Source organism: Gymnoscopelus braueri (assembly GCF_963280865.1).
Source record: "Gymnoscopelus braueri genome assembly, chromosome: 17".
In the NCBI taxonomy this organism is placed as follows: domain Eukaryota; kingdom Metazoa; phylum Chordata; class Actinopteri; order Myctophiformes; family Myctophidae; genus Gymnoscopelus; species Gymnoscopelus braueri.
Window position 1 is genome coordinate 15,065,390 of NC_137617.1, and position 27,605 is coordinate 15,092,994.

General features: G+C 41.3%; 2 protein-coding genes across 2 annotated transcripts in view; one reads left to right on the forward strand and one right to left on the reverse strand.

Annotated features, from left to right (window-relative positions):
* LOC308104882 (muscarinic acetylcholine receptor M3-like) overlaps positions 1–27,605 on the forward strand; it is a 126,723-nt gene that overhangs the window by 76,772 nt on the left and 22,346 nt on the right. The window lies entirely within an intron of this gene.
* Positions 18,248–24,502, reverse strand: LOC308104994 (uncharacterized protein; the record flags this gene model as incomplete). The annotated part of the gene is made up of 6 exons (XM_080455629.1): positions 18,248–19,092; positions 19,357–19,463; positions 19,588–19,721; positions 19,841–20,032; positions 20,549–20,638; positions 24,349–24,502. 6 exons carry the CDS (start codon positions 24,500–24,502, stop codon positions 18,969–18,971), a joined length of 801 nt encoding a protein of 266 aa, XP_080311755.1. The 3' UTR covers positions 18,248–18,968.

Consider the following 27,605-nt stretch of genomic DNA (forward strand, 5'->3'; position numbering starts at 1 on the left):
TAATCATTCAAATGATGAAAGAAAAACGCAATGACACACATGCACACACATACACACACACACACACACACGCACACAGGCAACAGGCAGCAGATTTGTCATGCTGGTCGCAATTACTGTTGGGTTAGTTGTTGCACAGGAGGCGATTATGGCCTTTCATTCCGTTTCCCTTTGTGCCTCGCGTCCTCCTTGTCCCCCCAGCACCCCTCTGCCTCAACACATTAATATAAAAATCCCCCGTCTCTGTGCACGTCGTCACGTAGTCACCCGTAACGGCCAGCTCGCTGCGGGACAAGGCGGACCTGCCTCCTTGCTAATAGGCACACTGAGAGACGTGCGTACGTGCAACGCGGTCTCTGCACTTGCCTCTGTTTTGTATATGCCGGTTCACATGAGGACAGAAGAGCCGGAAAGTGTGTGTATGGTTCGCGTAAGGACAAAAGAGCCGGCAGTGTCTCAGGAGTTGGCTGTCCTTGAAATCGGAAGGTGTTTGCGGCTCTTCGACCCATAACTGCTCCTCTTGATGAGCAGGTTGGTGCCTTACATGGTTTCCTCCCCTGTCAGTCTGTGAATGTGCGCGTGAATGGTGTTGCGTGAATGTAACACACACTTGTAAAGTGCTTTGCCATTTAGAAGAGTGAATGAATAGGTATCTTTAGTCCCGAATAACAGCGGGGAAACTCAGCTATCATGTCAGGTTGACACGCCCTACCTACGCTGTCGTTCTCATAAGAACAGCATTTTCACACTTTGGAAATGTCACAGGCTTCTATGACTGGCATGACATCAACGTCAGCCATAAGAACCTAGACTGGAATTGGGAGAGGCTTATAGGTCCTGACTCTGTCACCCATTTAATTACTTCCAGTCTGCACAAACGGCTTTGTAGGTGGTCAAGGGGCATACTCTCATTAGATCTGTGAAAGGTTGGAACAAACAAGGGCTTTTACAAAGGGGAAATGCTTTGAAATGAGATCTAATTTTCATGCTTTTAAACTTTTGAAATAATAAATTGAGTTCCTTCTATTGCATATATAATAGATTTATATGTTCTTTTTTATTGTGCTGTTTTTTTTATTGTGATATGGATCTCCCCATGGTCTGAAATAAAGTATTGAATTGAATATAAGCTACCGCCGAGCAGTTTGATATTCAGTTTGATATTCATCTTTTTTTAATCACACAGATTTTTATACTTTTGTGGCAAAGAAATGAAATGCAATGACTTGCTGTGCACAATTTGGAACTGTTTGTTGCAGCAGGTTACAATGATGTGTGTATTTGCTTGCTTAGGTTTGTGTCATCTAAGACTTTGTCATCTTGTTATGATTACTTTTGCATTGTGCGCAATAGCATAATCATTTGATCATTTGTGAAACTAACTTCAGTGTTTGTTTGTGTTTCTGTATCAGTTATGGGACCTGTACCTGTGGTGTGTTTGTGGGGCTGATTTTGAGGCAATCATGCTCCTTGATAAACGTGACAACGTTTGGCTCTACCATCTTATCAATCAGATGTTGTACTCGCTATTTGCAAATACTTGAAAATCCTCTGGCTTTGTTGCGTTTTTATCCTAACTGTGTATTGGCTTTCAAGATCTGTTTGTCTAAGTTAATGCCAACTCAGAATGCAAATGTTTTAAAGCTTTTTAGAGATGACAGTGGCAGAGTTCTGAGTGCCGCGCTATGAGCTTATAGATCTATTTTTGAAAATGTGTGCAAATATTTGAATATATATTTTTTAAAGCGAGCATTTGTAACTCAAATCTTTGCTCCTGGGGTCCCTGGAACAAAATATTTTGCAAATGTTCGCTTTAATGAGCGTGTATATCTGCTATTTTTGAATAGCTTCATATGGTTAACCCATTAAAACCATGAACACATCGGTGTCATTTTAGATTTTAGCATTGGCTGTCCAAAAATAGCAGATATACAAGCTCACAGCGCGTCACTTTATGCCATGCAGCGAGCTTGTAAATCTGCTATTTTTTAAAAGAATTTGCCAAATTTTGAAAGTGTTTGAAAAGTTTTGAATAATTTAGATTTAGTTTCAACACAAATCTTCCCTTCTGGGGGTCCCTGGCACAAAACATTTTCAGATGGGGGTCCGCGGCCAAATATACATCAATTTGGGGGTCCTTGGCACGAAAAAGTTTGAGAACTACTGAAAGCCTCAGGCCTTAATGGGTGCCGGCGGGATGCCTGGGGCTTGGATGAACTGAATGCCAGTGATGTTGAGCAATCAGTACAGACTCTTAACCTTCATCACTTGATTCCCTCCGCTCCACTTTGTTTCCTGTCTGCTGTCTGGGGCGTCAGACATGCCCTCATCTCTCTCTCTCTCTCTCCGACTCTCCAGACGGATGATAGATGGATGAATGATAGATAGATTGATAGATGGTCATGGCCCCCCCTTCGGGTCCACTCCGGAGTTAAATGAAGAGGATTTGACTTTTGTAGGATAGATAGATAGATGGATAGCAGTGTTTATCATAAATAAAGCCATGTAACAAATCTGCTGACAGAATGGTCAATTTTGTTTTTTATCTGATTTAGTTGAGGTTTTTCCTTTCAAGCGCGAGACTTTTATTTCCAAGACAGGGAAAATATGTGTGCCTTGGCTTCAGTGGTGTAAAGTACATTTACTCAAGTACTGTACTTACAATTTTGAGGTATTTTTACTTTGCTGGAGTATTTCCAATTTTCTGCACTTTTACTTCTACTCCACTACACCTCAGAGGCAAATATTATACTTTTAGTCCAATACAATTATTTGAAAACTGTAGTTACTAGTTACTTTGTAGATTTTTATGATTATTACAAAACATACATTAACCACTTCAGCCCTATTCATTTCGGCCATTTGAAAATAGCCGATCTACAATTGTGACACATTGTGAGCTTGCAGATCGGCTATTTTCAAAAGATTTGTATACATTTTCTACATTTGAAAAGTTGTGAAATGTTCTACTTTTGGTACTTTAAGTACATTTTGATACCAATACTTTTGCAGTTTTACTCAAGTGCATTTTGAATTCCGAACTTTTACTTGTAACAGAGTATTTCATTGCTGTACTTTTACTTAATCCATTTAGACCTGAGGCCGATTCTAAAAACACTTTCTAAATCCTGACCTTCTGAAAAACTTTTAATATTTATTAAATATATATATATATATATATATATATATATATATATATATATATATATATATATATATATATATATATATATATATATAAAATATTGCTATATACTGTACATAGCAACAACAACCCCAAAAGGGGTTCCCGGCTTGAAAGGTATAGTTACGTAACAGGGTTCCAGGTCTAATTTGAGTACTTTTTCCACCACTGGTGCCTTGCCTTGCAGTGCCCGGGATGTGTGCACTCATGACTTTGTGGAGCAGACTGCTGCTACACAGCGGGGCCTCTGCGTGTACCATGATGAAAGACCAGCTGTTGTAATCCCCATCAATTCACTCAGAAGAGTAAAGGGAGCCGTTCCCACTGTAATGATCATGACACTGGATGAGATCGCAGCATATGAACACAGGACGTAATTAGCTCATAAACCATATAAATATAATTTATGAATCAATTACAATATAATAATACATACATATAGGTATATATATATATATTATTATTATTGAATCTTACGTCACTGTAATGTAACGTGAGTTCTTGGACAGGTTTATATAAATGTCTGTTTAATCAGAGAGAGATACATTTTAACTGGTCGGACAAAAGACACCACACATCATTACTTTCCTTGTCACAATAAAATTGGGTTTATTCAGACTTCACCGTTACAAGTATTTATAAAGCAACGCTTGGGAAACAGAAACTTATGTTGTGTATGGAGTTAATGTGGGGAGATAAGAAAACAGGAGAGAGAAAAAGTCACAGAGAGTAAAAGAAGGAATCGTATTGGAGATGCATTATTGTAAAACCTTCTGAGCTATGCTCAACTATAACAGATATTCTCTGGTAAACACAGTAACGTCGCCTTAAGATTAATGCACAAATCAAAATGGTTCAACACACCTTTAGACCCTGGATAGGGGCCTGAGTCCGGAGACTCTGGATTTCGGGAGAAAGGTACACAGTCGCGCTCTAAGCCCAACTTGGCACTGGTTCTAGCGAGTGGTCTCAGAGTTCGGGAATCTCAGTGTAAAGGTAATACTGAGTTGGCGTCGACGGTGGCGGAGGCCGGGTCGCCGAGTTGACCGCGGTGATGTCCTCTTGGAGAAGGGCGCATTTCACGGCTCGGGTGCGTGTGCGATGGAGATGAGTGGAGCGGAGGCCTTCTGATCCGTCTCTGCTCTTGCCGCGGCTGCGGGTTGCAGTGGCCTGGACCTCGACCTCCTCCTTGGTGGTTCCGTGTTGAAAGAGCCCTAGGAAGGCTGGTTGGTTGGTGATGGGAGAACCAGGGGGTGGTTCATCCCTTGGCGGCTTTGAGCAAAGAGTGTTGTTCGTGTGGGATCTATATACCCTAAAATGTCTTTGAAGTGTGGTCAAATGTCATTACTATGCTAAATCCTTATCTGCTGTGGGATTTGCTGACTCTGAGTCACCGGGAGGGGAAGCAGAACCCTTCCGTGTGGTTTTATGACCCAGGTCAGCCATGGGCCCCCCTTGGGTCAGGCCCCGGTCACTTCTAAACACCAGGCATACATTTGGAAATACAGCATAGTACTACATTTTCACATTATTGTCCATTATTGTCCACATGTCTCTCCATGAGGTCACGTGTAATGTCTTCTTTGTGGTGAAAACATAATTTTCCATGCGCTCAAAAAGAGGGAGAAAGAGTGTGAGAGAGAGAGAGGGGGGAAGTTGTGTGTGTGTGTGTGTGTATGTGGCCATTTGGTTGGCCTGGCTTTCTCCCCCCCCTTTTCCTGATCTGTTGTCTTCATCTTTGATGTCAGGATGGGGGAGAGATAATGGGAAATTCCACACAGCTCTTTGGTGAGCAGTCTGGATTTTACGGCTTGTCCGCAACGTCTCTCGCTGTTATCACCGTGTCGATTACAAACCCCCATTTAGGCCAGCGAAGGTCGGACCGCAGGTCCAGGGTCTTCTGCTGGCGTACCAGAATTTCAGCGACTGGATAACAGGGAGAGAACACACAGCGTGGCACACATTCCATCTGGCCTTCTAGGGCGGCCACCATTAGACTTGGCAATAACCCTAAGGCGACACTGCTATAGTCTAGTGGCATGCATCCTACGTAAAGGCACAGAGGTGAAAGGACAGAGAGAGAGAGAGGGAAAAGAAGGTGTTCTTTCTCTATGGGGTTCTTAGCCCGCCGGGCTTGGCTGTTGGCTAAGAAGGTTCTAATGGGGCCAAAAAGAAATCAATAAAACCATGCTGATATCAGGACCGTCTGTGTCCTAGAACCGGGGGAGTTAACTCTGGCCAAGGCCAGTGTTTACAGGGTATTACATGGGGTTCTGAATCTCTATGGGGGCCCAGTAGAAGAGAAAAACAGAGAAAGAATAAAAAAACAAAAACATAGTGCCAATGAGACATTAGCCCAACATCTAACTGAACCTACAGGGTTTTCTTTGAAACCTAACAGGTGGTTTTGAGTAGGGCCACACTCAGTATGCGCTAAAGTTTTAGTTTGCTTGCCTTTCCGGAGGAAAGGGGAAGATCGCATGCTGGGATTTTTATAACAGTAAAACAAGAGCCCGTTTGGGCGGGTATTGCACCCAAAATTACCTTTGACTTAAAGTAAACTAAAATGCAAAAGAAAAATGTCTATAAAAGTGTAAGAATAAAATGCCAAAGCAAAATGTATATAAAGGTTTTTTTTTTTTTTTTTTCAAAACAAAATACAACACACACGGCGGTCATCCCACCTTGTGGTGGGAAGGTAGTCCTACTTCCAACAGGCTTGGGCCGTGTTGGTGTCAAGATACAGGTCGGGGTTGCTGTCATTGTGGGCCACCACGTCTGGCGTGGTAACCCTGACGTATGTATCATCGTGCCCCCCCCTTAGGTTGGTCACGTTTTATGAATGATAATGTAAACCATTTTTCAACATTTGACACAAAGTTTGAGAAACCTATGCGCAAAAAGTTAAAAATATACCGGACCCCCCTTATGTTTTAGATGAAACACGAACTATTGTGAAGTGGTGTCATATGAAGCATACGTTGGAACAAAGTGATTAGGTTCTCTCAAATTCTTGTCGTCACGGGCTGGGCTTTGCCATCGTGATTCTCTGGGGACTTCAGCTGGGAGCTGTTGTACCAACTCAGGGAATCCAGGTCTTGTCCCAGAGTTATACCGTGAGAGCGAGCGACCGCGGTCTGGACTACGATCTTGGGAGGAGGGACGATCGCGGTCGTATGAGGGGGAGCGAGGTCGGCTCCAGGAGGGAGACTGGCGGTCGCTTCTCCTATACTGACCACGGTCGTCTTGCGTTTCATATTGTTCCCAATCGTTTTGCTCTTGATGTGAGGGGTAGTCACTCGGTCCGTTGTTGGACCTGTCTGTGCGAGGGTGCCCCCCCTCAAGTTCAAGGCTTTCTATTGGGCATACCGTATGGGCTTGGGGTTTAGTGCGATCTCTATCGAACGCTTCTCGGGCCAGGTTGCGGAGCTTGTTAGCTTGCGTATGTCTCGGTTCGACCCCAAGGGGAATTTGCTTTTTAATGGAAGGATGCAAATTACTTAAGAACAAGGCTTTAAAGTATTCGTTTTCTTCCATATTGGGTAGATTTTGATCGCCAAAGTACGCTCTACGCAGTTTTGCATAGTATACGTTAATAGGTTCGTCCTTTGAGTGGTGAACTCCTATGGCGGCGGTAATACCACTCTTGCTTTGGTGGTCGGCAAATTCCTCGATAATTGCCGCACGTATAGCCTGCCAGTCTTGGCGGGTTTGTTCTGTCTGCCGTCTAACAAAACTGCTGACCTCTCGGTTGGAGGTTAGCGTAATGAGTCTTAATTTGGTTTCAGACGTGACAGGGGCATATTCTTCTAAATGGTAGTCAATGTCCTCCAAATAGGTGTAGGTATCCACGTCCCCATCTGTTGTGGGGTTAAAGCGTGGGATAAATTTAGCAAGTTTTTTCAGATCGTCAGTGGTTAGGTGTTGACCGGCTGGGTTAGCGCGTGGTGACACCGTTCCGTTTCCTGACCTTGGGGGAGTACCTGTACCGTGTGGCACTGGCTGGGTTTGCCCCGGCAGGCTCAGGCCGGCTTGCCCGGAGGGGAGAGGCGCCTCATACCTTTGGACAGTTGGTGTTACAGAGGGTGGAGGGTGGCTCCCCGTATTTGGAAAGGTTTGACTACCATTTAGCAGAGCGTGACCTGGGCTAGTGTACATAGGGTGTATCCCCGGTAGGGAAGCCGGGGCTCCGCCTGACGGGGGAAGTACTTCTCTCCCTGGCGGGAGAACAGTGTCCCTATGTGCTAGTCTAGTCAAGTCATGGCTGGCAATTTGGCTTTCAATTTTTAGGCTAGTGACCTGGTGTGTGGAGACTTCCAGATCATGTCTCAATTTTGCAATTAGAGTGTCCGTTTCTGAGATGTATTTATGCCATGCCTGCCTTTCCTGTGTAAAACCATGTATTTCCGCCCTTAAGGACCCCATGAGGCGTTCTCTGACAGTTACCGTACCCTGGGCGACGTTTACGTCATTCCGCAGGTCGCTAATTTGACTTTGAAAGTCAGTGTTATCAGTTTGAACATCCAGGAGTGCTTGGGTTAGTCTAGTTTTCACTAATTGTCCTTCAGAGAGGCGGTCTTGAAGGTCGAGCGCCTCTGTTTCTAGCTGAATTATCCTCGCGTCAGCGGGACCTGATTGTCCAGTCCCTGCGCTGGGGGAAGGTGGAGTTTGTTTTACGGCTAATTCCATCGTGGCAATTTGGTTTTTTAGCTGTACTATTTCCTGCTCAGCTGTTGTCAGCAAAGCAGCTTTACTTTCCAAATCCTTTACCTTGTCCTGTAGCTCATCGACCTGTTTCACAGAGGCCATCTTAATGGACAGGGCGAAAGGAGCGACTACTAGGGTTCGGTATTTGGTCCAAATATGTTCAGCTAGTGTTAGCTATTACTTTGGACAAAACTAGAAGGAGTGGTACATGCAGCAATACTGGTGAAGTAACAGTGGAATTGTACTTAGTAGGCCGTGTGAAGATGAGACAAGGTTTCCCTGATAATTATTTTGAGGTGTTTAGCTTTGTTTGAGACCTACAAATTTAAGAGGGATTATTAATCCCAGGTTCCTTAGTTTAGTTTATTTTATTTTTTTAAATAAACGTTTATTCGGTTCGAATAGTAAAGTATCTTTGATTGAGAGAAAAGTCTTTGAAGGTTCCTTTGGGTTTTCCCCAAAATAACCGAGATTAGAAGAGAGGAAACAAAACCTTTCTTTAAAATCTGGAAAAAACTAATCAGAGAGAAGTGAGAAAAAGTTTTTTTTTTTTTTAAACTTTAACTAAATTCAATCTCTAAAAATTAATCCAAAAAAAAAAATATTGTTTAATCCAAATTCTAAAAAAAAAAAAAAAAAAAAAAAAAAATCAATTTTTTTTTTTATTTTTTTTTTAAAAAAAATAATTCTATCCATTTATAGAAATTTCAGAATAAACGTGAACAATCTGCAGAGTATCTTTAGAAACCGGAACATTGAAAAATTTCCGGGAATTATAGCCGAAAATACTCTGCAATCTTCAGACTTATTGTGTTTCTTCTTACAAAGGAACAAAAATTAATAATCTGTTTCCAATTCTGAACTAAGATTAACTTTCCGAATCAAGCAGTTAACTTATTAACCCTTTACTTTAAAACGAGCTCAAACTTTAACTCAGAAAATTAATATGGTCCGTTGGGTTTGGATCAACCAGGCTCTGTCTGTGATTTGTCAATCAAATGACCCAGATGAAACTTTTGTCACTCCGGTTTTGTTTGTCAACTCACAGTCAAACTCTCGCCGATTCGAACGCACCGTTCATAGCTACAACCTCTAAATATAACACTGGATACCAGTCTGTCTTCACACAACGTCACCACAACAGATCTTTATCTCAAGTGAATGTCTCACTGGAGCTCGGCTGTAGTGGGGGTGGAGTTCTTAGCTCCACAAAGCCTCTGCCCGTGCTGTGACGTTATCAACGGGGGAGGGGTGTGTTTACGCAATCCAAAATGGCGCCAACTGAATTGTCACGAGAGGGTCAGTCAGCAGGCTGTACGGGCCCGTGGCTGTTTGTGTTAGAAACACGAATTTCCTTCAGACAGCAATCTTGGCACAAGTTAAATCACGGATCAGTTTTAAGAGAAGAAAGATACGACTTTGGCTATTCTCTTTCTCTTCGTCTGATCTGTAAGCCTTTTACTGGGATTCTAAGTGACTATTAAGCGCTATAATAGTGATTCACTCGAATTTCCCCTTCTCATGAGACTGTATTAAACTGTCTCAGAGGATACCAAAATTAACAACGGCTTACTTATAGTTATTAACTCATAAGGGTGTCTGTCGCTTGATTGACAGTGCAGCGTGAGTGATACTTGGAGCGTTACTCCAAGAAGTACCCGCACAAAGGAAGCCCACTTTCCCTCAATTCCCTGGCTCTGTGGAGCTCAGAGTTGGTGGAGGAGGAGTCCTAAGCTGCTAGTGTCCGTGGTACGTGCTGTCACGTTGCCAACGGGCGGGGTCTGCTTACGTAATTCAAAATGGCGTTTGCTGGAGAATTTGTGAATGAGCTCTGTGCATTCTGACCAGAGAGAAAAAAAAACACACAGCTCTGTCGCTGTCTTTTGCTTCTTAGTCTATCTGTGGCCAAACACGATCCCAGTCTTTCACTCAGCAATCGTCACGAAACCAGTTAAATTACGGACCAGTTTGAAAAATAAAAGTACGAGTATTTTTCTTTTTCTTTATCTGATCTGTTAGCTTTTTAGGATTCTAAGTGAGCTGAAGCATTACAGTAGCGGTTCACTTTTGGAGATCCTCGTCTCCTAGACGATTTAATAAACGGTCTAAGAGGATACTAGAGATTATAACAAGCTTACAAAAGTTAATAAATCTCAGTCCAGTTTTGACGTAATTTTACCTTGGTTTAGCCTAGATTTGTGTTAACTAATCTCGCTTTCTCTTCTTATTATAATTACCGGCTCGAGTTAATTACCATCGAGTGTCGGTGTTTATTCATAAATTGGCCATTGGTAAAAACTTTGTCAGAATTTAAAAGGGAAAGGCTCTTTCTAAGTAGCTAGTTTAAAAAGAATATTTTTCAACCTTTTGAGTGCTGGACTCACATTAAAAGAATACTTTTTCTTTTATTATCTCCGGGGGGAAATAACACTCTATTTTTTTTCTATTGCCTGACGCACACACTGCCTGCAGTGGGACTCAGGGTTTAGTTAAAAAGAGGGCACGGTAATTTTGCTGACATACATCCTATCCAAGCGCGGTGCGCGTTCTGTTGGTTTTTTTCTCTTACTGCTCCCCACGTTTGTTTTCAAACGTAGATGTTTGGTATCATTTGTCAACACAGTCTAGTATTCTCTCTGCTTAAAGACAAAAACCTGCCTCGTATAACGGGGCACCACCTGTAATGATCATGACACTGGATGAGATCGCAGCATATGAACACAGGACGTAATTAGCTCATAAACCATATAAATATAATTTATGAATCAATTACAATATAATAATACATACATATAGGTATATATATATATATTATTATTATTGAATCTTACGTCACTGTAATGTAACGTGAGTTCTTGGACAGGTTTATATAAATGTCTGTTTAATCAGAGAGAGATACATTTTAACTGGTCGGACAAAAGACACCACACATCATTACTTTCCTTGTCACAATAAAATTGGGTTTATTCAGACTTCACCGTTACAAGTATTTATAAAGCAACGCTTGGGAAACAGAAACTTATGTTGTGTATGGAGTTAATGTGGGGAGATAAGAAAACAGGAGAGAGAAAAAGTCACAGAGAGTAAAAGAAGGAATCGTATTGGAGATGCATTATTGTAAAACCTTCTGAGCTATGCTCAACTATAACAGATATTCTCTGGTAAACACAGTAACGTCGCCTTAAGATTAATGCACAAATCAAAATGGTTCAACACACCTTTAGACCCTGGATAGGGGCCTGAGTCCGGAGACTCTGGATTTCGGGAGAAAGGTACACAGTCGCGCTCTAAGCCCAACTTGGCACTGGTTCTAGCGAGTGGTCTCAGAGTTCGGGAATCTCAGTGTAAAGGTAATACTGAGTTGGCGTCGACGGTGGCGGAGGCCGGGTCGCCGAGTTGACCGCGGTGATGTCCTCTTGGAGAAGGGCGCATTTCACGGCTCGGGTGCGTGTGCGATGGAGATGAGTGGAGCGGAGGCCTTCTGATCCGTCTCTGCTCTTGCCGCGGCTGCGGGTTGCAGTGGCCTGGACCTCGACCTCCTCCTTGGTGGTTCCGTGTTGAAAGAGCCCTAGGAAGGCTGGTTGGTTGGTGATGGGAGAACCAGGGGGTGGTTCATCCCTTGGCGGCTTTGAGCAAAGAGTGTTGTTCGTGTGGGATCTATATACCCTAAAATGTCTTTGAAGTGTGGTCAAATGTCATTACTATGCTAAATCCTTATCTGCTGTGGGATTTGCTGACTCTGAGTCACCGGGAGGGGAAGCAGAACCCTTCCGTGTGGTTTTATGACCCAGGTCAGCCATGGGCCCCCCTTGGGTCAGGCCCCGGTCACTTCTAAACACCAGGCATACATTTGGAAATACAGCATAGTACTACATTTTCACATTATTGTCCATTATTGTCCACATGTCTCTCCATGAGGTCACGTGTAATGTCTTCTTTGTGGTGAAAACATAATTTTCCATGCGCTCAAAAAGAGGGAGAAAGAGTGTGAGAGAGAGAGAGGGGGGAAGTTGTGTGTGTGTGTGTGTGTATGTGGCCATTTGGTTGGCCTGGCTTTCTCCCCCCCCTTTTCCTGATCTGTTGTCTTCATCTTTGATGTCAGGATGGGGGAGAGATAATGGGAAATTCCACACAGCTCTTTGGTGAGCAGTCTGGATTTTACGGCTTGTCCGCAACGTCTCTCGCTGTTATCACCGTGTCGATTACACCACTGAGGACTGTAACTATAATGATAACTATAACTATAAAGATAACTTTAATATCGTTCACCACTTTCAGGATTCAAATAAAAAAATCTACTTTTTTAAAACTATATTTTTTATAGTTATAGTGCTCTGTGTGAATGGCCCTTTGAGAGCCATTGAGCGTTGAGAGGCCCCGCGGCTCAGAAGAGTTCCATTGTTTCTGCACAAACGCTAGGAGAGAGCCACATGGACAAAGTCAGCCAGCTGTTTTATTATAATTAATCCATGAAGACCGGGAACGCATCTGTGTCACTTTTAAGATTTCTTTGGCTATTCAAAAATAGCTGATATACAAGCTAATAGCGCTGCACCGAGTGCCGTGCCATGAGCTTGTAGATCTGCTATTTTTTTTTTATCGTGAAAATTTGTGCAAATCTTTGAATATATATATTTTTTAAACAAACATTTGCAAAAGCCTTTTGTCCCAGGGACCCCCAGAAGCAAAGATTTGAGTTCCAAATGTTCGCTTTAAAAAGTGTATATTCAAATATTTGCGCACATTTTCACGAAAAAAAAAAAAAAAAAAGCAGATCTATAAGCTCATAGAGTGCCGCGCTATGAGCTTGTAGATCTGCTATTTTTGAATAGCCAAAGAAATCAAAAAATGACAGATGCGTTCCTGGTCTTAATGGGTTAATACGATGCAAGTTGGGAATGCATGCCCCACCCGGTTATGAAATACCCCTTGTACCAGTAAACCACTGTCAGATTTTATTTCCATACTGCATATTATGGAGATCTCTGTATCTGTCCGTCTGTCTGCCTGAGTGCCTGTGTGACTTTTATGCCCACATATGGAGCTCTTTGTATCGCTGTTTGTCCGTGTCCCTTTTATGTCCATATACAAAGATCCCTGATGTCATCGGTACATGCCCATAATGGGCACATCAGTCGGATCGGTGGTTCTGGACAAACTGGTTCTCCATATATGCCTATATATGGGCATGTATGGCTGATCAGACTGACTTTGCGGCGGTCACCGTACTCCCTCAGGTCCTTGGCGATACGTGGGCTGAGTTTGAAGCTGATCGGTCGGGCGGTTGTCGAGATGTGTGAAGGACAGACACATTCACTCACTCACAGAGATTTTGTGAATTTATAGAACAGTGACAGATAGGATGTGTCTCGTGTTTATTAACGACTGTCCTTCATAATGATCTCTGAGGTGTTTCTTAACCTCAGAGCACATTTTGCTCTTTTCTTCTTGTCTCTTGTTTTTTCTCTTTCTGACTCTCTCTCTCTCTCTGTATCTTTGTTCTGATGGCCCTCCTTGCCTCTCTCTCTCTCTCTCTCCCTCTCTCTCGCTCTCGCTCTCGCTCTCTCTCTCTTTCTCTCTCAATTTCTCTGTCTGTTCTCTATCTCTTTCACTCACTCTATCTCTTTCACTCACTCTATCTTGGTCTCTCTCGCTCTCTCTTTCTATCTCTATCGGTTTCTACATGTACCGTATATCCTTCCCTTACTTCCTCCCCTTACATTAAATCACTCACTTCATCTCTTCTCTGCTGTGTTTTCCTGTCCCCTCCTTTTTCGCTCTCTCGTCTCTTTTGCTTCCCCCTTCCCTCTCTGTCTCTCGCTCTCTTTTTGTAATCGTTTTTCCTTTCTGTCACATGTGTGTGTGTGTGATTTCACCTGAACTGAATTGTAGTGAAATTAACTTTGTTCGGGGACCCATTCAAATGTCCCCAGACCCCACTTTGAAAACCACTGGCATACAGGATACTCTGCTAAAGGCAATTGTGTGTGTATTGTTTGTTTGTAAAAATGTGTGATGCTGTCATCCAGTGTAAGAGTGACGTTAAGTACATACAAATACAGTACACAAACAGATGGATAGACAAACAAAGGGGGCGGCAGTGGCTCAGCTGTGGGAAACGGATTGATCCCTGGCTCCTCATTGTTTCATGCGAAAGTCTTTTAGCAGGATTCTGAACCCCTAACTCTCCCGTGGAGCAGGTGGATGGACGGGTGGGTGGATGGAGCTGGGGAGACCTCTGTTACTGAACAAACACTCTATAGCAATAATTATAGAGTTTTGACTTTTTTAACAAAAGACTAACCCAGCAAGATCATTTTTAGATTTGAGCTAAAAAGCATGATTTTACACTTTGGCTATTCAAAAATAGCAGATCTACAAGCTCATAGCGCATCACCGAGTGCCGCGCTACGAGCTTGTAGATCTGCTATTTTTGAAAAATCGTGAAAATGTGTGCAAATCTTTGAATTTATATTGTTTTAAAGCAAACATTTTAACTCAAATATTTGCTTCTGGGGGGTCCCTGATTATTTTTTTTTAAGATGGGGGTTGGCGGCCAAATACAAATCATTTTGGGGGTCCTTGACATGAAAAAGTTTGAGCACCACTGATATAGAAAACTGTTGGGATTTAGAAGACCTTTGTAGAATCGGCCTCAGGTCTTAATGGGTTAATGATTATAGAGCTTGAACTTTTGAACAAAGAACTTTTAACAAAAGGAATTCACCCTGATCGATTATTTTCCCATTGCCGCTGTGTTTGTTCGTCCATCTGTCTGTCTGTGTACCACCACCACGTTAAATATAGGCATAATTACTGTATCAGTGTACAATCGATCACCAGTAATATGGACATATGGTTAATAATGATGTGAGGCTGATATATGTATAGTGTCAGCCAGCACCACAGTGGGAGTATGGAACATATTTACAGTCAATCTACAGTGAATATAATGAGGAAAATGAAATCGATTACGGCAATTAATTAACCAGGAGCTGGCCCCTGTTACGTTGATGTCCGGATGTTAATTAAAAGATTACGACATTTGCTTATTTTATGTATTATTTATGTTCTGGCTCGTGACTCGCATGCCCACTCATTCTGCACTTTTCTAGCCATCTGGTTTAAACCCCACCCCACTGCTCAGCATAGAGGGGCTGGGAGGATAGCTTACATATTCTGTCCACTTCAACGTGTGTGTGTGTGTGTGTGTGTGTGTGTGTGTGTGTGTGTGTGTGTGTGTGTGTGTGTGTGTGTGTGTGTGTGTGTGTGTGTGTGTGTGTGTGTGTGTGTGTGTGTGTGTGTGTGTGTGTGTGTGTGTGGGGGGGGGGGGGTGTGTGTGGGGGGGGGGGGGGGGGGGTGTGGGGGGGGGGTGTGTGTGTGTGTGTGTGTGTGACGCGCATTGTGTAGCACTTTGGATAAATGTACTATAGAAATGCAGACCTCATTACAATCGCTTTGCATGAGCTTTGTGCCGCTCAGCTAATACATTAAAATGTGTTTGTGTGTGCACGGCTGCGAGCACATTTATGTGTGTGTGTACATGTGTGCACACACGCCGGTTCCGCAGGTGCCACTATTCCCTATTCTATTTAACAATAATGACATGGCAAACACCTTTCCATATAGCAGATGGTTTCAGTAAACCGATAATGAAAGGTGCCTGCTGGATTAGTTGATGGCACAGTATTGTTTTCATTACGCGGCACACACACACACACACACACACACACACACACACACACACACACACACACACACACACACACCAGACATGAAGCGGTGTCTCTTGAGTACACTCTCTGTTGCAGTCAGATAAACAGCATAATGGGCCTGCGTGTGTCTCGATCAGAGCTCTCTGTTCAAGGGTGATTTATACTTGACTGCGCGTCGTGTCACACACACACCGCAAATGGCAGATCTGTAAGCTCACGACGCCTCGCGCTGCGACGTGTTGTGCGTTTGTAGATCTGCTATTTGCGGTGTGTGACACAGGTGTGCAACTAGGTATAAATCATCCTTGAACAGAGAGCAGACAGTGTGTCCTGGAAGGACAGATGCCCACTTTTCTGATTCTCGTGCGCACACGCACACGCACACACACACACACACACACACACACACACACAGAGAGAGAATAAAGAGGTAGTTAAAGATCAGTTAAAGTATTTCAACCTCTTGCTTAAAAAGTTTAGCAGTATATTTTTTGTGATTTGTAGTAACATCTCTTACCAGATCTTATCTTCCGTGGATGTTTCTGCTGAGCTGTAGTCTTGGTCTCAACATTTGCATAGATTATGTCATCTTCTTCCTCATCATCATCATCTTCCTCTTGGATCTCAATGTTTTCAGAATGTAAAGCGACAGCCATTTCTACCTTCATGACTTGAATTCATCTTGCAGGTATTTGTTATGGTTCACCTCTTAGCAACAGAATTAACAATAGAGAAGGGTGCTCTTTAATTTATGAAATTATGAGTTGTCATATCATCCACCCCCCTCCCCCTCCTTCCTCCCGTTGTTTCCTCTTAGCAGAGGCAGTGCATTCACCTCCTCCCCCTCCCCCTCCTCAACCCCATCCTCCACCCACACCACCACACACCCTCCACCCTCTTGACCACTTTCAGTCTCACATAGTGAGATAAACTTCTGTGTAAAATATTTGTATCTTTTGTTATTTGTATTATTTCTTAACCCATTAAGACCGGGAACGCATCTGCGTCACTTTAGATTTCTTTGGCTATTCAAAATTAGCAGATAATAAGCTCATAGCACGCACAGGCTTGTAGATCTGCTATTTTTGAAAATAATTGTGACAATTTGCGCAAATCTTTGCTTCTGGGGGTCCCTGATATAGGGCGAACATGAAGCCGATTTAAAAAAAATATATATCCTTGGCCTATACTGACAGCGTGCAAAAAACGATCCAGCAGTTTGTGAGATTTGCTCCAAACTCTTTCTTTCTCTCTCTCACTCTCTCTCTCTCTGGGTTTCTAAGAAGAAAAAGTACAGAGAAACAGAGGAACTTTAAAAAATAATTCTAAGAGTCATCTTCAACAGGATGTGGTCTGTCTTATACTGCAGGTCTGAACATGTGGTTTTTATTCTCACACGGACATCAGCTAGAGTATCATTATGCTGTTATAACTCACCATTGATTATACTTTTATATCAATATAGTTCTTAAGATAAAACAACATTCATAGTCATAGTTATTTATTATTAAAGATGGAGTCTCTTTAGACTGTAGGGAAGCATACTGTACCATACTGAACCAACTTTGCTTGTTATTTATTTATTTATTTAGGAGAATGCCCAGGGGTCCTTGAGGGGGTTACAGGGGGTCCCCAGCAACATTAGTTCATCGAGATGCCACGTCTTTCCACTGGGTCCTGTCGGCCATTGCTGCTCCCAGTTCTTTATTGAGTCGTGACATCATTGATCTTGTCGTTTGCTATTCTTTGAGACACACATACCGGTATTTCGGGGCTTGGCCGAATCCGCCATTACTTTTGCGCCACCTTAAAGGACCCTAACTTAATACTGTATGTATTTGACCATGGACCCCGATCTGAAAATATTTCGTGCCAGGCAGGGACCCCCATACACACGATTTTTTGAAAATAGCAGATCTCAAAGCTCAAAATGCATCACATCACAACACATTTTGAACTTTTTAGATCTGCTATTTTCAATAGCCAATGTAATAGCATTAAAGAGAAGGAAATGCCTTGTTTTGGGCATTTCCTGCTGAGAGCAGTTTTTTTTCTGGGCAGGGCTTAACACCTCACCTGACACGCTCAGGTGAGTTTCAGTGATGTCATCAGAGTTATACTGTAGATGGCATAATTCCTAACTACTGAAAAATCAAGCAGTGTCTAGCACATTCGTAGCTGCCGATGCCAATATTTTATTTTGGACACGGAGACAGACAACACCAACGTTTCACAGATGAGACCCATTGCAGATCAGCAGGGTGTAACCACTCAATCAACCAGAATTGGGACCGGTTCTACTGGTCGAACTTACAGAGTGGAATGGAGAACAGGTGAAGACTCAGATTTACATCAATTCAAGTTCATAATGTCACATGAAATTATAACAGATCCAATACATATGTCAATACAATCGAATAGCTAGAAAAGAAAATAACCACAAAAATAGGAAAAATAATACAGTGCATGAATGATCCAACATTGTGAAATACAATTACATCTACACAATAATAGGCTATTCACCTGTTTCCTAGGCTGTGTGTTTTCCACTTCCTGTCAATTTAATCCAATGAAACTGGTCAGATGACCAATGATATCCAATGAAATCGACAGGAAGTGGAAAACACACAGCCTAGGAAACAGGTGAATAGAGGACATTTACAGAAAAGCCTATATTTCTCATCCAGTATGGTGCTGATAGAAAGTATAAGTTTAGTTCAACACTGAGCAGACAAAGCAGAAATATTATAAGCTACATAAAAAAATGTAGTCTTAAACTTTGCAGCTACAACCAGGAGACAGATAATAATCACATTGATTGGAAGTAGGGGAAAGCAATTACAGAGACAATTCCATCTCTGAAAAGCTCACAAAAACTCACTTATGAATATACTGTATGTCATTTGTGTAATCTGCACAAACATTTAAGTATAAAAGCAACAATTTATGGATGGGGTAGGGAGTATAAATCAGTGAATCGTACAATTAAACGTACAATAGAACTCCTTACTGTGTCTCATGGTCTGTCTCATGGTGGTTGCAGTTGTAAAGCATAACGAGGTGGGAGGGAACATGATGTCACTGCTTCAGTGAAAACTGGAACTGAAACCTGACTGATGGCAGCCACCTCATGTATTTTATAATGTAATTATAAATGATGATTATTATAGAAAATGCATTATTTAAAAAATGTAATGGGTGTTGGGCAGGTCTTAATTAAACAATTTTAAAGGGCACTTTGGGCATCAGGTGCAAAAGGGCAGGTATCCTCCTGCAGGTGCCTCTGAATAAAGATAACATTTCAATTGGTACAAAGTACAATTTGTCCAAATTTGACATCTTGTAGTTGTACCAACATTTCACTAGAAAACTATTTCACAGATGCAAAGGTTCAGGGCAAAACATGACCTGTCGACCCATCCCCCACCTTGAAGCTCAACACAGTCTTCATCTCCACTGTTATTAGGCTCATCAGGGCGCCAGTACCTAGGAACATTTAATTAATTACAAAACATTTACATTACATTTAACCATGACCTCAAATTATGTTCTAGATATTAGATGCAAATTAACATAATAGTGAAATAAACAACATGTATACTTGTGTTGACAGTGTGGTTGGCTGGTATTGTATTGTAAGATGTAATGCCATTAAGAAAAAAGTATTACGAAGATGAAATCCCTGTATGTGAAATGGGTTTATAATGATGAGTTTAAATGAATAATAAAATAATGAATGTAAAGTCTTACGTTGGTGTGGTCAGTGTCGTTCCATCTACCCATTTCCACACTCCTTCCTCCTCTCTGTCAGTCAAACCCAGCCACAAATTACGTCTGTTCACAGCAGTCACAAGGTCCTGGACAGAAAAGCTGCTGGTTACTGAAGTACGAACTATACAATAGATAGGTTACCACACACACACACACACACACACACACACACACACACACACACACACACACACACACACACACACACACCTGCTTTTCTTTGCTGTTTATGACCATCAGGTCTGATCGTCTGTCTCTACAGTTTTGTCTGCTCTGCTCCCAGGTTGTCGTCCGAGTAGAGATGTAATAACACACACCACCAGCAAATGTAAATCCATGTGGTTCTAATTACAAAATAACAAACGTAGTCACTTTTTTGTCATTCGCTTAGATTAATGATAAATGATGAACAACATGGTATAACAATTAAACAAAAAAACAACGACTTTGATGTCTCACTGACCACAAAGAATCTTCTTGATGTCGTTTCGTTGAATTAGTTTGTTGTATCTGGACTGTAGATGGTCAAAACTGGACTGTAGGTGGTCTAGGTCTAGACCACACTGGTCCTTCTGTTCAGTTCCGTTGTTGTATCTGGACTGTATCTGGTCCAGGTCTTTGACCAGGTTGTTGTTCTCTTTAATCAGTTCAGAATCTGTAAGAAGGAGAATCAAACAAACTGATAAGTTTTATTTACAACTTTGTTCTGAACTGACCTTCTTAACCTATTAAAACTGGGAAAGCATCTGTGTCATTTTATATTTTTGCGTTGACTATTCAAAAATAGCAGATCTACAAGCTCGCAGCCCGTTACTTCGTGCTGCGCTGCGAGCTTGTAGATCTGCTATTTTTGTTGTAGCCAACACAAGCCGAGACACATCAGACGCATCCATTTCCCATGCTATCTTGCAGGGCTGTAGGCAGCTTTGACATGACAGCTGGTTTTCTGGTTTGTGTAGTTCATTTGAATTATGTTGGAGTTTAGGCTCACTCAAAGAAAACTATAAGCCAAATGGCTGCCTAGTGGGGTCAAACTACTAAATCTACAGCTACTATTAATTTATTTTATGGGGTATCATATTTGCTAATATTGAAAATAAAATGAATACATTTTGAATCATAGAAATATAGAACATTGAAATAAAACACACTGTTCTGAAACTTGACTTACAGAGAGAGAGTCTGAGACCAATGTTGAGCAGAGCTTGAACACCACAAAGCAATCCAAAACCCAATCCAACCAGTCTGTACCGTCTTCTGACTGGAGACACACGCACGCGCGCGCGCGCACACACACACACACACACACACACACACACACACACACACACACACACACACACACACACACACACACACACACACACACACACACACACACACACACACACACACACACACACACACACACACACACACACACACACGTGAGAAATAGGAGGGAGGAATATCAGTTAATATCTTGTTTGAAAAGTTAGAAAGTTGTTTAGGATTTCTATTTTAGTGTTAGAGATAAAACTACAGCATTAAGAATCCCCAATGATGTGTTTATAATCTGAGTGATATTGCTGCAATATATGGCTTATGTTTTTTTTTATTCTTTGTAAATCTTAGAAATAAAACGCCAAAGGAAGATAGCGACATGTGATGTTTATATGATATTAATATATTGTATGGTTTAACTACAGCAGATGAAGTGAATGCAATGTGCTAATATAAAAATAACAAAAATGAGTGCACATAAAGGTCAGTTTCAAATTTGAATATTATTTTCATAAATTAAAGCCCTACTTCATCATACAAGAGTGTCTTACAAAAGTATATAACAATTAAAAATAGTGAAAATTGCAGATCTACAAGTGCACAACGCCTCGTGATGCAAGACGATGTGTGCTTTAAAATAATAATAAAAAAGGAACGGATTTGGACATACATTACATTACATTAGTCATTTTGCAGACGCTTTTATCCAAAACTTACAATAAGTAAATACAGCATACAGTAGGTAGGGAACGAAGCTACTGATCACCAGAAGTCTTAAGTGCATTCTCTTCTAAAACAAGCAACTAAGAGTATACCTAGCGCTAAGGTAAAAGTGCAATATATCATTCAAGGTTTCCACCCGACAACAACAATAGCAACATGGTTTAACCCTAACCCAAAAATAGTTTTTTGATTTTTTTTCCAGAAAACTTAGGTTAGGATTTAGATTTAAAATTGGCCTCAGGTCTAAATGGGTTTAGACACATTTATATCTATAGCCTTAGCTTTATTCTGCTGGGGGGAGAATGAAAAAAAGAAGAAGAAGGGAGCGGGTGTGTGAGGGCCGTTGTGTCTTGTGTGATCGCCAGAAGCATAAGGAAAGTACAGAATATGTATACAGTTTTAAACTAGTAGGTGTAGATGTGAGATTATTCAAGACTGAGCAACATACATGGCATATTATTTAGCGATCTTTTATGGTCAAACTGTCAAACGAACAGACCACAACGAACGTATTAATGGTGAATGAATTACCGATTTATGAATAGGTCTGGTCTGCCTTTAAGAAAATACAACTCCATGATGAATAGTAAATATGATGTAATTACTGTATATTCGGTAATAATAGATTTATTATGTATATATTTTTGTTATAAACAGAAGTGGACAAAGTACTCGACCCCAGTACTTGAGTAAGAGTACAGATACTCCTTGGTCAAATTTACTCCACTATAAGTAAAAGTAGCTCAGTCAAAATGTTACTCAAGTAAGAGTAAAAAAGTCATTGCTTTTAAATATACTTAAGTATTCCAAAGTACATGCTTTGAAAAATACTTAAAGTACAAGTAAAAGTAGAAGTACATTTCTTAATTTTTATATCAATTAATTACTGTAATGTTTTCACAATAAATTTATAGGACCTTGTAACTCTCTGAAACCACCTGATGTGCTTGTAGAACCACTACATTATACAAAGCCTGCAGAAACACCTATAAAAACATAGAAATGACTGAGGAACCAGAACTAAATACTTTTACTCCTCTATACACCCATACAAGATGTATCAAAGAGGCGAGCGGAGGGGGAAGCCAGAAACACGGCCAGTGTGAGAGCAGAAGTGTGGCCAATTGCATTTTAGGGAAGACAAGAAAACAGCCACCCTAAAGACCAAACCGCAACAATGCAATTAGTCTCCTTGCAACAAAACCGTTTCAAGGTCAACCGCTCCAATGCAACTCCTTGCAACTGCCATTGGGGGTAATGGTTGCAAGTAGTTGCAAGTAAAGTAAAGTAAAATATTTGTCTTGGAAATGTACTCAAGTAAGAGTAATAAGTATAAAAAAATCACACCCTGTGTGAAGTGGGCGGTGTCTTCCTAGCTAACCACAATACTGAATGGAGTCAACCAATATATATGCTTTGATCTGAAAGAGCCACTTAGTGTCAGCATGTGTCTTGCTAGCTAATCACAATACTGAATGGAGTCGATCAATCATGTACAAAAGATAAATACATTTATCTTTTGTAAAACACACTTTATGATGGACAAAACCATAACTTAAAAAAAACAATAATTTGGTTTTTTTTAAGTTATGGTTGCTTATATAGGGCTATGCACATGTGTCATGTGACACTGACCAATCACAGTCCTGAATAGATTGTGATTGGCCAATCACAGCGCAGGATAATTGTACAAATTTCCAAACCTCACTTTTAGGGCCGGTTTCACTGCCCAAGATATTTGTACATTTTTCCAAATCTCACTTATAGGGGCGGTTTCACCGCCCAAAAATACTAATACTCATGTAAAGTACAGATCCTCAGAATCTGTACTCAAGTACATTTACTCCATTACTGTCCACCACTGGTTATAAAGAACAGAAGAAGAGGAGGGATGATGGTGGTAGTTTGGTGTGGGTGCCTCCGTGGCTGACAGCGGACCACAGAGATACCATCAGCTTGGACTAGTGGTTCTCAACCTGTGGGTTGGGACCCCCAGGGGGGTACGTACATGATTGGGGGGGGGTGGGGGGTCCCAGCTGATAGTAAAGTGACAATTTAAGCACAAAAAAAAAGAAAAAATACCATTACTGCACAAAAAACTATAGGCTACTATAAAAACTGGTCAAACATTGGCCAAATTGTAAAATAATATAAGAAATAGGCAAAACATGTGACTATTTTATGGCTATTTTCACAATATTTATCTGTGGAACCGAGTCAAACTAAATTTAATACCTCAACTCTTCTGCTGTGTCAGGGTGCTTGTCAGGGTGGGGGGTCCCCAGTTCAAATATAATTATTTTGGGGGGTCCCCAGTTCAAATATGATTATTTTGGGGGGTCGTGGCCTGAAAAGGTTGAGAACCACTGGCTCAGACGAGCAGCATTTGTGTACCGTCATGTACACAAACAGCTGGATAAAAAGGTGGTACAAGTCATACGCCCATTTCTCAAAAAGTTAAACTATTGTAATTTCTCAACTTTTAAAAGCACTCTGCTTGGCCAAAAGAAGTGCTCTGATAAGTGCCTTAGTAAAAGCGGCCGCTATATGTAGTCACCTTTTGTAACGTTTAATGTAAAAAGGCGTTGTCTATTCATTAGTTAGGCCTTTTTGTAGTTGTAGTTGTGGCTGTATAAATACTAATACTAAAACTGATCTCTCCTCTATACCAACTTGTGTGACTTAACCCATTGAAACCGGGAAAGTATGTTATTTTAGATTTTATAGTTGGCTATTAAAAAAATGCAGATATACAAGCTCACAGCGTGTCACTTTGTGCCGCGCTGCGAGCTTGTACATCTGCTATTTTTGAACATTTTTGAAAAAATCTTGAACGTTTGAGAACTACCGATTTAGAAGGCATTTGTAGAATCGGCCTCAGGTCTTAATGATTTAATGCCAGTCTCTCTGGTCTCATTTAAACTTTTAAGAAAGCAATTAGGCGCCTCACAGACAAATATAATTTAAGGCCTACTACTCTCTTACCAGACTGCAGCCTCTTCCGTGGATGTTTCTGAGCTGAAGTCTTGGTCTCAACGTTCTCATACTTTACATCATCTTCAGTAGTCTTGTCCTCGATATCATCGTAATCCTCTTCCTCTTGGATCTCAATGCTTTCAGAATGAAAAGCCACGGCCATTTCTACCTTTATGACTTTAATGTACAGTATCTGGTTAAAGTGTTTGATTAAGGCTCACGTCTTCACAGCACACTGAAGAAAAGAGAAGTGTTCTGACGCTGTGCTCTTTCTTTTATTATTTCTGTGCCTCGATCGATCTTCCTCTTTTATTTGGTTTGTCGTCTCACATTCAGTGGTGTAAAGTCATGTTAAAAACTAAAACGTAAAGTTAATTTACTCAGTACATTTTGAGGTATTTTTACTTTACTGGAGTATTTCCAATTTTCAGTACATTTACTTCTACTCTACTGCATCTCAGATGCAAATATTATACTTTTACTCCACTACAATTATTTAAACGCTTTAGTTACTAGTTACTTCGTAGATTTTGATTATTATTACAAAACATATTAACCACTTCAGCCTTATATTTCGGCCATTTGAAAATCTACAATGCGATCTACAGTAGATCTGCTATTTTCAAAAGTTTTTAATTCATTTGAAAACTTATGAAATTGGACATGCTGCATGGTGAGTACTTTCTACTTTTGGTACTTTAAGTACATTTTGATACAAATACTTTTACTCCATTAAAAATGCCTTTGCACACACACACACACACACACACACACACACACACACACACACACACACACACACACACAATGGCGTTGGAACAACAGATGTTCAGGAGGCGGGGATACACACCTTTACTCCGCCCCCTTACCAATCTACCTGGCGCTATTTATACACATCAGAACTACCCAGAAACCCCTTACTCGCTTTCGTACTCAAGCTCGTAGCGTTTCTGCACACACACACTCTCTCGCTCTCGCTCTCGCTCTCTCTCTCTCTCTCTCTCTCTCTCTCTCTCTCTCTCTCTCTCTCTCTCTCTCTCTCTCTCTCTCTCTCTCTCTCTCTCTCTCTCTCTCTCTCACCGAACATGAACTTTGTTCGGCTAGGGCAGGTCAATAAGGACAAAATGACGTCATTCAGAATTTCGGCATGCAGTACCTTACTTTGTTCCGTAGTTCCTGCACCTCCAAGATGTTCTACCTAGCCGAACCAAGTTCAGACAGAACATTGTGTGTGATCGATCGGACACTCGATGCGCTTGTGATTTATATTGTTTTATTTCTGCAGTCTTGTCAGCAACGTACCATTTACTGTTTTGAAGAATGGTTGGCTGTCTGGCTGAGGATAGTCCTTCTGTGTGACTGCAAATTGTTGTTTTCGTTGTATTATTTCGTAAATTAATGCCCTACTTGTCATACTACAGTGTCACACAAATCTAGCAAAAATAGTCGATCTACAAGTTCAAAACGCTGTCGCTGTGCGACAGCGTTTTGAGCTTGTAGATTGGCCATTTTTGCTATTTTTGAAATATTTTGTAAACAAAAGTGTTTAAGGGTGCTGTGGGTTTTATAAATATTGAACCGATGCTATTAACAAGAGCTTGGGACTAAGTAAAAACTACATTTGATCCATCAGAACACTTCCATTTTCCATTTCCTGAAAAGTAACGCTTTTGGGCATAGGAGGTATCCGCCCGACAGCCACGAATGGTCACGTTATGTGGTTTTGCTTTTTGTATTGAGCATCCGTACACATACAGATGTGTCTGTAACTGTCCCTCATTGCTCTTCCGCACCGTTGTTACACAATCAGAAAATAAACGGTGTACTCTTCTCATCTGTGTCGTTATTACATAATACATAAATGACAACAAACACTGAACCAGATGGCCAAGTAATTAATGGAGAGGGATAGCACACACTTTGACCACTGTATCTGTCGCCAGAAATTCAGAGACAGATTATGTCAAAGCGCGTCAGAGACTGATGAAAATAAACAGCAGAGATCCAGCCAGATGATGCCGAGTTGGCGGGGTCTAGTATTCAGGACTGAGAGCCGAGTTCTGAGGCATTTGAGTGAGTATTCTTGGTGTGTGTGTGTGTGTGTGCGCGTATGTGTGTATTATGACTATGCCAAATTCACACCATGTCCGGAATTCCGGTTACGCGTTCTGAGAAAATCTCGAGGTTTCGTGCATTGTCTACTCTATGCGGTGCCGAAGGTGGAGTGAGCGCGTGGAAAAAGTTGAGGAAAGTTCAACGTTTTCGCTGAGGTTTGTGGTGGAGTGAATGACTATGAATAGCTGACTATTTCCTCAGCAATTTCTCAACAATGACCCGCTCACCTTTCATTATCCCTTGCATATATTCAGTTGTCTATTTTACATTACTGTAGAATTGGATTCTTTCCTGTTATTTATTCTGGCTGTAGAATGTCACTTTTCAATCTCATGGAGGGTTTTTAGGAAGTTCTCCTTCACATTCACTTGCAAATCATATATTGCAACTTTTTATATTTTAAGTAAAGGCATAAAATGAAGCTGCGCACACACACACACACACACACACACACACACACACACACACACACGCACACACACACACACACACACACACACACACACACACACACACACACACAAACACACAGTACAAACACAAACACACAGTACCTACCTCTCTCATTCAGTATTTGATCGAATACACTTTTTCCACTTTTTATTCATTCCTTTGTTTTCCCTCTCCTCCACATTATCATCTCTCTCTTTCACTCTGCATTCCAACAATAATAATCTCCATACTTGAAGCTGGAGTTTCAGACTTCTATCTGCTGACGAAATTTGTTGTCGGCTGGCATAAAGAATCCGATATAACGTCACCCAACATAATATACTGGCCAAGTAACCGCAGTACCAAATCATTTTGTGTTAAAAAAGGGATCTTTAGTGCAAGACAGCATGACTGAGGTGTTTCGCTGTGAGTGATGAATCTTTAATGAACCTGACGATGCACTTAGAGAAACTCTTTTATCATGTCTGCTCACATTAATGGTTTTTGTTGCAGGTGCCAACACCTAGGCTATTGTCACAGTACATGATGTGCATTGTGCACTAAGCTTTTTAACACTGCGTGTGGGAGAGAGAGAATTTTCACCTAACTTAAATAGCTACTATATCGGATCCTAACGTGTGTGTGTGTGTGTGTGTGTGTGTGTGTGTGTGTGTGTGTGTGTGTGTGTGTGTGTGTGTGTGTGTGTGTGTGTGTGTGTG